This window comes from Borostomias antarcticus (assembly GCF_949987555.1).
Source record: "Borostomias antarcticus genome assembly, chromosome: 37".
NCBI lineage: Eukaryota > Metazoa > Chordata > Actinopteri > Stomiiformes > Stomiidae > Borostomias > Borostomias antarcticus.
The window spans coordinates 1,231,615-1,242,657 of record NC_140270.1 but is presented as its reverse complement, the minus strand read 5'-3'; the positions used below and the strand labels follow the sequence as shown (position 1 = coordinate 1,242,657).

At 46.4% G+C, this 11,043-nt stretch overlaps 2 protein-coding genes across 3 annotated transcripts in view; one reads left to right on the top strand and one right to left on the bottom strand.

Moving 5' to 3' along the window:
- Positions 1-157: 157 nt before the first annotated feature.
- Positions 158-1,390, bottom strand: smim20 (small integral membrane protein 20). 2 transcript variants are annotated; one of them, XR_014631166.1, is made up of 4 exons: positions 1,209-1,390; positions 519-575; positions 327-430; positions 158-261 (listed from the first exon to the last, which is right to left on the bottom strand). XR_014631166.1 is itself a non-coding variant. In XM_084461229.1 (3 exons), the coding sequence occupies exons 1-3, from the start codon at positions 1,315-1,317 to the stop codon at positions 387-389; spliced, it is 210 nt and encodes a 69-aa protein (XP_084317355.1). In that variant the 5' UTR covers positions 1,318-1,390; the 3' UTR covers positions 297-386. The 2 variants fall into 2 exon arrangements, 1 of the variants encoding a protein (XP_084317355.1); XM_084461229.1 differs by lacking the exon at positions 158-261 and having other exon boundaries at positions 297-430.
- Positions 1,391-1,472: 82 nt separating this feature from the next.
- man2b2 (mannosidase, alpha, class 2B, member 2) overlaps positions 1,473-11,043 on the top strand; it is a gene marked incomplete at its 5' end in the record, with an annotated part of 10,123 nt that continues 552 nt past the window's right edge. Inside the window, 21 exon segments of the mRNA XM_084461165.1 lie at positions 1,473-1,499; positions 1,622-1,705; positions 2,357-2,503; positions 2,602-2,707; positions 3,045-3,217; positions 3,681-3,796; positions 4,027-4,204; positions 4,584-4,782; positions 4,901-5,091; positions 5,278-5,432; positions 5,434-5,461; positions 5,594-5,710; positions 6,248-6,525; positions 7,018-7,209; positions 7,778-8,024; positions 8,139-8,249; positions 8,686-8,878; positions 9,664-9,807; positions 10,036-10,148; positions 10,243-10,360; positions 10,743-11,043. The exon segment at positions 10,743-11,043 is cut by the window's right edge and continues 552 nt beyond it. Of these exon segments, the coding sequence (XP_084317291.1) occupies positions 1,473-1,499; positions 1,622-1,705; positions 2,357-2,503; positions 2,602-2,707; positions 3,045-3,217; positions 3,681-3,796; positions 4,027-4,204; positions 4,584-4,782; positions 4,901-5,091; positions 5,278-5,432; positions 5,434-5,461; positions 5,594-5,710; positions 6,248-6,525; positions 7,018-7,209; positions 7,778-8,024; positions 8,139-8,249; positions 8,686-8,878; positions 9,664-9,807; positions 10,036-10,148; positions 10,243-10,360; positions 10,743-10,840 (3,015 nt within the window). The 3' untranslated portion in view covers positions 10,841-11,043.

Genomic DNA, 11,043 nt, shown 5'->3' with positions numbered 1-11,043 from the left:
ATGGAAATTAAACGGATCTTGAAACTCGTGTGAAAAGAGCGCCACCATGTGGATATAAAAGAAGCTGCACTTCACAACAGATTTCTCTAGAAGCAGGTGCTTTACGTGGTTATAACCATGTGCACACACACATCATAGAGACCACCCTTAGTCCATAGGGCTTGACACTTTATTCATAGGATAAAGTAAGCATCCAACAAGTACAACCAATTGGTAGTCTAATTCAAGCACTCACTCACATATACTACTACTATACATATACTACTCATAACCCCCACCACCACACACACACACACACACACACACACACACACACACACACACACACACACACTATATGGGATTCAGCATAATCTTCAGTGGAACTTTTTTCATCAGGAATATCTTCACTTTCCTGTGGGCTTGTAGGGATCAGACCAGACCTTCACACCTAATGTAATAAAGGAAGTACTGTTGTTACAAGAATACAATTAAATATTCCAACTCGGCAGTCAGCTGAAGCAAACACTTCTTCTTACCTACTGGTTGTATATCAGCTTGATTGATTCCTGCTCGATTATCCCTCTGGACTTGCTCTGGGAGACATAAGAGTCAGATTCAGATCAGTTGATTGCCATGGTAGTTTACACATACAAGGAATTTGTTTAGGTCAATGTTGCATAACACTGATGGAGACGACAGGGCAGGGTTGTGTAAATACAAAATACAATATATCAGCAAAAGAAAGTAAAAATGCAAAATACAACACAGAATGGAGTGTGGTGAGAGTATACAGTGCGTGGGTGTGTGCAGAGTGCAATGTGATGTATGTGCGATGTTTTATACGACGTGTAATATTATCAAAAGTATCTTCATAAATCATCATGTCTACAGAGACCACGTCCAACACAATGGATAAAATGTCTTCAAAATGCCTCTGAGATCTTCAATCAATCAATCAATCAATCAATCAATCAAATCTTAATACACACACGGCTACACATGGCATGTCACCTACAGTGTGTACCTAGCAGCTACATTTACAGTAACTTAATTAGGCCTGTTGAAACTCAAATGGATATAATGTACCTACAGCACTATACCTTGTGCTCACAAATTACAGACAGATCAGATGGTAACTGTATTAAAAAGAGTTGTTTACCTGAAAGTGAATGGGTGCGTATTGAACTTAATAACACAGGTTAGGCTACTGAAGAAAGCAAACTTACTGTAGTCAGCTGAGTGCGTGAGTGGATGGAAAAATATAGGATAAAATGCAGCGGCCACGGCCGTAATGAAGCCTCCAAATATCAACGCTATTCTTCCGTTTTTGGACATGTTCGTTATGTATTAACCATGGATGAATTAAGATAACGTATTAACCTCCAAACGGTGAAACACACAGAATGGTCTGAATATCTTCCGGGGTAAGCAGCGTCTCACAAGTTTGATCTCTCTGAGACTCCGTACTTACGTGGACATGTGACTGTCACATGCTGCAGCACAACAATAATAAGGAAGTAACTATCTAGCTTCCTAACTAGTTCAGAAGTGGTCGCACAGCTTTATAACTCCTTATTGTGAAGTAGAAATGAGGCTTTGGGACATTTTAGCTCTGTGTCTGTGTTCCACGTTCTCGCAGGCTGTAAAAGATGAACCGAAGCCAATTCAAACGTTTGTGATTCCTCACAGTCACATGGATGTGGGATGGGTGTACACAATCCAGGTGTGTTGTCCAACTCAGCTGTCTATGTTGTCAATGCAGTGTATTTCAAATGCACAATCTTCTTGTGGAACAGAACTCCAAGGAGGCCAAAAACTTCGAATCATCACTTTATTGAGCATGCCTACACAGGGTCGAATCTTTAGGCGAATACTGTACTAAAGTTTCTCTTACGACCTTTAGGCTACTCACTCTAGAGGTGACCTTTAGGCTACTCACTCTAGAGGTGACCTTTAGGTCACGCTGACTCAGAGACGGGACAAAGGAATGCTGACTCAGAGACGGGACATCTGTTGTAACTCACCTGTTAAACTCCTTAAGTTAACACAGTTCCACCTAAAGTGAAGTGTATTCATTATTCTTAATAAAATGATTACTACATGAGAGTAATACAAATGTATTGATGTAATACAGTATAATACAGTATACAAATATACTACAGTCAATCATGCTTGTATCATGATCACAGTAGACCTACTGTCTTTGCACTGTTCCGTCTAGATCTTGCACCTAATGTTGTCTTCATCTACTCAAACTCCTAAAAGTACCTAGCAAATAAAACTGATTCTGATTCTAGGTGCCTGATGTTGTTATTGCTGTATTGTCAAGTAGTGCACAGTAGTGGGTAGCACATTGACGTGTCCTATTCAACAGGAGAGCATGCACGCCTATGCAGCGAACGTCTACTCGAGCGTGACAGAGGAACTGTCTCGGGTCAAACATCGCAGGTTTATCGCGGTGGAGCAGGAGTTCTTTCGCCTGTGGTGGGATTCTGTGGCCACGGACAAGAACAAGAAACAAGTAGTTTTATCTTCCTCTATGTGTGAACTCCCTGAGCTCAATCTAGATTAGTTATGGAGACTCCTATTGGTTTGATCAATTCCCCTTTCACCCTATAGGTGCGACAGCTGCTAAAGGAGGGTCGACTGGAGTTTGTAATCGGTGGCCAAGTGATGCACGATGAAGCCGTCACAGATTTAGACGATGACATTCTGCAACTGACAGGTAAAGTGGCCTAAAACACTTCTTTCGCTCACTCACTCACTCACTCACTCACACTCACTCACTCACTCACTCACTCACTCACTCACTCACTCACTCACTCACTCACTCACTCACTCACTCACTCACTCACTCGTACACTCACTCACTCACTCACTCACTCGTACACTCACTCACTCACTCACTCACTCACTCGTACACTCACTCACTCACTCACTCACTCGTACACTCACTCATACACTCACTCACTCACTCACTCACTCACTCACTCACTCACTCACTCACTCACTCACTCACTCACTCACTCATACACTTGACACACGCGCCGTCGTCGTTCCAGAGGGCCATGGCTTCCTGTACGAGACATTCGGGGTCCGTCCCCGTTTCTCGTGGCACGTGGACCCGTTCGGAGCGTCCGCCGCCACGCCTGTCCTCTTCGCCCTGGCGGGCTTCGACGGCCACCTGATCTCACGCATCGACTACGATCTGAAAGACGACATGCAGAGGAACAAGGTACGGCTCGCACCTCAGGCCTCACCCACTGCCTAGTAGGGCTGGGTTTAAAAAATCAATTCATCGACTCTGACTCGATTCATGAATCCCAAAATCGATCTTTTATTTAATGAATTAATGAATAAATGAAGGAATGAATAGTTAATTAATTAATTCAATGATTCATTCATTCATTCATTTTTGGAAATCAGTATCGATACCCAGCCCTAGTATTGATATGTTGCATAACTTGGCAGTCATGTAATTAAGGTTACAGCTAAAAAAAAAACAGGTTTTAGTAACACTAGCCGAATCGATATTGAATCGAATCGAATTGAATCGTGATAATCGATTCTGAACCTTGTGAATCAGAATCGAATCGATTATTGAAATGCGACTCGATACCCAGCCCAGTCAGGCCATACTCTTGCATTGTGTGTGTGTGTGTGTGTGTGTGCGCGTGTGCGTGCGTGCGCGCGAGTAGAAGTTACAGTTTGTGTGGAGAGGTTCGCCGTCGTTAAGAGAGCGACAGGAGATATTCACACACACCATGGACCAGTTCAGCTACTGCACTCCCTCTCATATCCCTTTCTCCAACAGGTATCCCTTCTCCCACCCAAACAGCATTCCACGTTCACCCGGCATTCTTAGTTGATATCTCTTTATCCTCCAATATCTATGAAATTGCTGTTCAGCTCAGCTCAAATTGGCAAGCTAGAGGACTAGATGGAAATTGGCTTTTCGGTACAATATTGATATGAGATCATAATCTTAGCAGGACTTCCCTGGTTAAATAAAGGTAGAAAAAAAAAAGGTGTTGTTGTCCTCAGTTCTGGGTTCTACTGGAATGGTGTGGCCTTGTTCCCGGACCCCCCTAAAGATGGCGTCTACCCCAATATGAGCCTGCCGGTCACCGAAGAGACGCTGCGCCCCTATGCTCAGACGATGGTAAAGAACATTCAGCAACGAGCAGCCTGGTTCAGGACGAACCATGTGCTCTGGCCGTGGGTGAGTCTGCATAACTGTCTCTAGCCATGTTTCCATCCACACGTTTTATACGAATTAAGTTATGTCGAATTAAAAAGGCCTTATGGAAACAGTAAAATTCAATTAAAAGTCATGAAAATCGACAAAAGGTTTGTACCGTCGATCTCATCGGATTTTCTCTTGTTTCGATAAAAGTCTTTTGTGATAAATGCTTTATCCGATTTAAAGCTCTAGATGGAAACGCACGTTCACCGGCTTTATTCGCATTCATATTTTTAGCGACCCTCACACAATTCGATTGACAAGTGGATGGAAACATGGCTTATGTCTCACTACCCCTTGTGTTTTATAAATGTCCTATCGGTTCATGTACATTTGTTCCTGCTGTTTCTCTGTAAAGGGCTGCGACAAACAGTTCTACAACTCGTCGGTGCAATTTGCCAACATGGACCCCTTGGTCGACTACATTAACAAGAACAGCAAGGAGTTTGGAGTGACAGTCCAGTACGCCACTCTCAGCGAGTACTTCCAGGCCGTCCACCAATCAAATCTCACCTGGGAGGTGAGGGGGAGTGAGGACTTCCTGCCTTACTCCACAGGTGGGTGTTTTCCAGAATGTTCTGTGTCTAAATATCAATGTTCCAGAGCTGAAATTCAAAAGGAAAGCTGAAGAAAATTTGCATTGAGGGTTCTAAAGATGAACTCTTCTGTTTGCAGAACCGTTCCAAGCGTGGACGGGGTTCTACGCCTCCAGGAACGTTCTGAAGGGAGTAGCGCGACGGGCGAGCGCCAAGCTTCATGCGGTGGAGACTCTCTTCGCCCGGTACCGTGTCAGCTTCCCAGACGGACCCGTCCCAAAAGACTGGGCCCTGGACAAGCTTAAGGCCCTCCGCTGGGCTGTCTCTGAGGTGCCCGATTGAAAACATATTGTGGCTTTATCCTGAGTACTTGGGTGCTTGTCATCTTTATTATCTTGGTCAAGAGTTGATACAAAATAAGCTTTACAATTCAACACAGCATCAAAAAGGAAATGTAAACCTTTTATTCTGTATTAAGACTTTTTTTTTTTTGGGCGGGGGGGGTGTTACCCTCAGGTCCAGCACCACGATGGCATCACGGGCACAGAGTCACCCAAGGTGGCCGACATGTATGTCCAGCACCTGACCCAGGCTATGACGGGCATAGAGGAGCTCCAGGCTGCCCTCTTCCTGTTGCCTGGCACCCCTGGTGTCATCAATAACCCTGGCACCCTCTACAGACAAGAGTTCCATCAAAGAGGTAAGGTTAGCACTCTTAACAGCGCTTTGGCACAATGTAGAAAACTGTTGCCAGGTCTGTGATCTCTCTCTGAATTATTTTAACGGACCGATGGATCAAATGGGATTTCCAGGCGCTCGTCAGGATTTGGTGCAGCATGTCATCGTCTACAACCCCCTCGCATGGAACATCACCACCTTCGTCAACGTCACTGTGACCCTCGCCACGGCGACTGTGTTCGATGACGACGGACAGCCGGTTCCTGCACAGGTAGGTGTGCAAGCAAACCTTCACACACCTCATAGTGTACTAGTATACTGCTGGGCTGCGTTCAGTATAGGGAGACCCTCGGTCAGCCATGATGTGTTTAGAAATCACATAAAATCTTGTAAATGAAATTCAAGTCTCACCAAAGTGTTTTGTTTTCCTACTTGACTGTTGTTCTAACTTTGTAGTTCATTCTCATAGATCAGTCTGTTAAAACTACAAATTCTTCCTGTGTGACATCACTTCCCTGTCTTCTTCATCCTGAAACTATGTCACTTCCTTTTTCACGTTATAACCTATCTACCTCGTCCTCAAGTGAACCACTCGAGCCCGGATTTACTTCCTGTGCTAGAGTCCGAATCTGCAGACTCGTATAAATAAAACTATTGTCTTTATTATGAAATCAGCTTGACCGACCACTCAGCGTGTTCTTTGAAATCTAAACTAAACCAAGTAAGATTCTTCCTTTACACCCTCAGCTCAACTCATAGCATTTCTGCAACGTTTGGTAGAAAACCAATCTCCTGAACGCATCCACAGATCCAAAGGTCAGCAGAATCCAACACGACCTATGACCTCTTCATCGCGGTGGAGCTGGGCGGTCTCCAACACAGGAAATACCTCATCAAGTTCTCTGAGAAGCTGTGTTCAGCGGGTCCCGAGTGCGGCTTGACCCACCTGGCCAAAGGGGTGAGGTTCGAGAGACGGCGTATCAGAGACTGGATTAAAACGGGGAGGAGGCTTCTACCTGTTCTTAATGAATGCTACAAGGTCATGTTTGACCAGGACACCAACTTACTGCACAGCATCACTGACCGGTAATAATATAGAATCTTTACTTAAAGGGGAACGCCGCTGTCGTAGCAAGTTTAGCTCAAATGTCGCTTTGTCCTCAATGAAACCGATCCGTACACACCAACATTTAACCGATCTGTGCAGCAGTAAGATAACTCCTTTTTCCTCTGTGTTTATCATAGTTTTAGCAGAGGCCCATAGACCTCCATTTTAAAGGGGGTGCGTGCACAGAGGAAAAAGGAGCTAGCTTACTACTGCACAGATCGGTTAAATGTTGGTGTGTACGGATCGGTTTCATTGAGGACAAAGCGACATTTGAGCTAAACTTGTTATGACAGCGGCGTTCCCCTTTAATCAGCGTAATAATCATAACTAAATTCTCTAAAGATCGAGCAATTCAGACACTGACCAACAAATTATCTTCAAGACACTGTGTTTCTGTCAAACTGTGACCTCCAAACGTCACCGTCAAACTTTGACCCTACCCCCGTCACCTTTCTGTGACCCCCCAACAGCCATGCGAAGAGGCGAGTGCGGATGACCCAGGACTTCTGGGAGTACCGTGCCAACGGGGACGAGAAGGCGGGGCCCATCTCAGACAACTACATCTTCACGGCCAACGGCTCCGCTGTCCGGGCCTACAAGTCTGTCGGCATGGAGATCTTCCCCGGGACGATCGTCTCTGAGATCAGACAACGCTTCTACAGGTGGGGGGCGTGGCTTCTGTTTTTGTTGAGTTGCTTTTGTGGTTTCTTTTCTCCGTGCCCTTGTTGTGTTATTGCCACTCTATCTTTCTGCTTACCTCCATGTCTGGATTCCTTTCCTCGTTTAAATTCTAACTCTCTTTATTTCCCCCCCCTCTCCTCTCTTTCTTACTCACTCTCTCTCTCTCTCTCTCTCTCTCTCTCTCTCTCTCTCTTTACATATATATATTTACACAATAGTTAGGTAGATGGGTATAAATACTGTATTTACAGTGTATATATATATATACTGCTCAAAAGAATTAAGGGAACACTTACTCACACTTAATCACATCCAGCCCTCAATGGGTTAATGATTTTGGTTTCCATTGACCGTCATTTTGTTCTCGGCGAATTGCACGATGTGATCAATAAAGATTTTCCACTTGGTTATTTTGTTCATGGAGATCCGCGATGATAATTGATGACTAGCGTTCCCTTAATTTCTTTGAGCAGTGTATATATATCACATACGTACAGTCCATTCCTCCCTCACACAACCTCATTGCGTTCATGTGTCTGGACCCTGCAGAGAGGAGGAGGATGAGGACTGGGCCTTCTCCATCACCACCAGGGTACCGGAGGGTTTCCAGAGCAACGGGTTGCCGTGCCAGCGGCTGGAGCAGAGCTACTCGCTGGGCCCCCTGCTGGTCAACACCGAGGCCGTCCTCCGCACCAGCACCGGCCTGAGGAACAACAGGACCCTCTTCACCGATGACAACGGCTACCAGATGATGAAGAGGCCCTACAGGGCATTCAGCAACAACACTGTAGCCAGAGTAAGAATGTCAGGGATGTCTGCATTTTATACTGTAGATATTGATTTAATTGTCTTCAAAAGCATGTGTGTGTGTGTGTGTGTGTGTGTGTGTGTGTGTGTGTGTGCGTTGCAGAACTACTACCCTATGGTACGGACAGCCTACATTGAGGATGAGTCTAGTAGACTGGTGCTGATCAGTGACAGAGCCCATGGTGTGTCCAGTCAGGGAGAGGGACAGCTGGAGGTGAGATGGTCTACTACACACACACACACACACACACACACACACACACACACACACACACACACACCTCCTCTCTCTGTCACAGTCTCACCCATGGGTACACAAAAATGCAGTCTCTCTCTCTCTCTCTCTCTCTCTCTCTCACACACACACACACACACACACACACACACCCCTTCTATCTCTGTCGCAGTCTCACTCATGTATACACAAAAATGCAGTCTCTCTCTCTCTCTCTCTCTCACACACACACACACACACACACACACACACACACACACACACACACACACACACACACACACACCCCTTCTATCTCTGTTGCAGTCTCACTCATGTATACACAAAAATGCAGTCTCTCTCTCTCTCTCTCTCACACACACTCACACACACACACACACACACACTCCAACTCACCTCCTCGTCGTTACCCCAGGTGATGCTCCACAGGCGCCTGTGGAACAACCGTGAGTGGAACCTGGGTTACAACCTGACCCTGAACGACTCCTCCGTGGTCCGGCCCGTCCTGTGGATGTCCCTGGGCTCCCCGGGCGCCACTTCCTCTCTCCGCCACAGGGAGGCGCTCCTGCTGCAGCACAGACCGGTGGTCATGCCCATCGACAACCCACGTCAGTGACTCTTTATTTCCTCTCGAGGGGCCCCTGCGGTTAGGGGCCCCTGCGGTTAGGGGAAACGCTACATTGCAAGACTGCGAAGACAAGTGTTGAGGGACAGACTGAATCATTCACGAATGCTAGTAACTATCTCCTGCAGTGATGTTTTTACGTGATACATTTCATTTGAAGTGCCGTTCAAGGCACCTGGGGACAATCGACTAATTGCTGCTAATTCAATCAATCAATCAATCAATCAAAGCTTTATTTGTATAGCGCATTTCAGGCAACACAATGCGCTTTACAGAGAACAAGGGAGGTGGGCATACGACCCACCCCTACATATTCCAGAGGGAAGCAAAAAAAACAGTAATCACCCGGGGGCCAGATAAGTGAGCTGTAAAAATTCTTCCCTGACCCCTCTCAACAAGGCGATCAAGCAAGCTCCAGGAGTATGTTTGTCTACCGGCTAAGAACATTTATAAAGCAATACATTACATTAAATTACATTTCAGAGTAAGAGAGGCTAAAAAAGCATCATAGGAGAGACATGGCAAATACTGGTGTGTGTTTGCTATGGCCCAGGCCTAAAGCCGGAAGTGGGCTGGTGTCTGTGTGTGTGTGTGTGTGTGTGTGTGTGTGTTAACTAAATGCTATGACATCCACAGCAGACACAGGGGTAACTATCGGACTCCGGGAGGTCTGCCGGTGACAGTGGGGCATCCACTGGACCTGGTTATTAATTGCTAATTTTGCGTTTGTGAACGGTAAAATGTGGTGCGGCGCGCCTCCCTCTCCAGAGAAGACCCGGAGGCAGAAGCCCAGAGCCCGTTCTCCGCCGCTGCCTGTGGTCCTGCCCCAGAACCTCCACCTGCAGACGCTGGGCGTCCCCGGCTGGGCCTACAGCTCCCACCACACCCTGCACCTCCACACCCTGGACACAGGTGGGGGACACTGACACACACACACACACACACTATACACACACTATAAACTATCACACAGACCCCTAATGCATGCTACCTCACACAAACCACTAACGCTAAGCAGCTGGTCTGTAGGTTTTGCTTCTCCAGCCAAACTTCTGTCATTCTCTGTCACATTCACCCTGCGCTGCATTGGGCTGTAGAAGATCAGTAGATCTTTGTAAAGGGTCTGTTTTTTGCGTCCAGGTAAAGAGTCACATTCAGAACCGGACTATAATCGGGTCCTGCTAAGAATCACGCACCTGTTCGAGGAAGGGGAAGACCCGGTTCTGTCCAAGCCCGCCACCATCGACCTCAAAGTAAACCTGACCGTTGGAAGTTTTTAATCACGCGCTAAATGCTACTAAGTCACTTAAAATGTTGCTTCTGAACGTCCGTTTCCTGTGTCGACAGGAAGTGTTGCGGGGCATGGGTGACGTGCGGGCGGTGGAGGAGCGCTCTCTCACGGGCACCTGGGATGTCGCAGACCTGCGGAGGTGGAAGTGGGAGACTCCAGAGAAGCAAGAGGGAGGTGAGAGAGCTGTGGTCAGGTCACACGCTACTTGGGAAGAAGTTCATGACCTGAGGGAAGAGTTTGCAACGTTGAGTTCATAGTCTATATGAGTCACGAGAACGTGACTTTTGTGTGAAACTGGAGAATAGCTTCGCACGCTATCACAAGTACTCGTGTTTGTGTTTAGTCGTACGGGCGCGACAGGCGTCACCGCGTCTCTCGTCAGCAGTGCTGCTACCCTCACTTGCCCCTCACACACCCTCTGACTTACAAAACGCACGTGAACACCTCTCATGATCCCCGACGTTGGCCAGCGATGCCATGGCGTATTTTATACCGAAGAGTTCAACTCGGTTACATAAGTTGTCTGTGTTTGTTTTTTTGTTTCTGTCCCTCCCAGGGGTCAAGAGGTCGTCCATTGCGCAGGGAGGTTTCAACGTGACCGTCTCACCTAAAGAGATCAGAACCTTCTTCATTCACTTCAACTTGAAGAACTAGGCCGTCGTACCTCTCCTGTCTTCAGTGAAGATACACTAACAGATCTTTTTCACTGGAGGAAAAATTTTTGCACATATATTTTGATTTGCACGGATATTTTGATTGTTCTCCAACGTGATTAGCGTGAAATGCAATCTAGAAAAAAATGAGAATGCTTGCACTGACTGACTTCTGTCTCGTTTGTTGCATAAATAGCCCTTTTG

Coding starts and splice junctions, on each gene's coding strand:
- smim20 (XM_084461229.1), bottom strand. CDS start 1,317: ATGTCCAAAAACGGAAGAATAGCGTTGATATTTGGAGGCTTCATTACG. Junction 576..1,208: donor CACGCACTCAGCTGACTACA/GTAAGTTTGCTT, acceptor TATGTCTCCCAG/AGCAAGTCCAGAGGGATAAT. Junction 431..518: donor AGCTGATATACAACCAGTAG/GTAAGAAGAAGT, acceptor TTATTACATTAG/GTGTGAAGGTCTGGTCTGAT.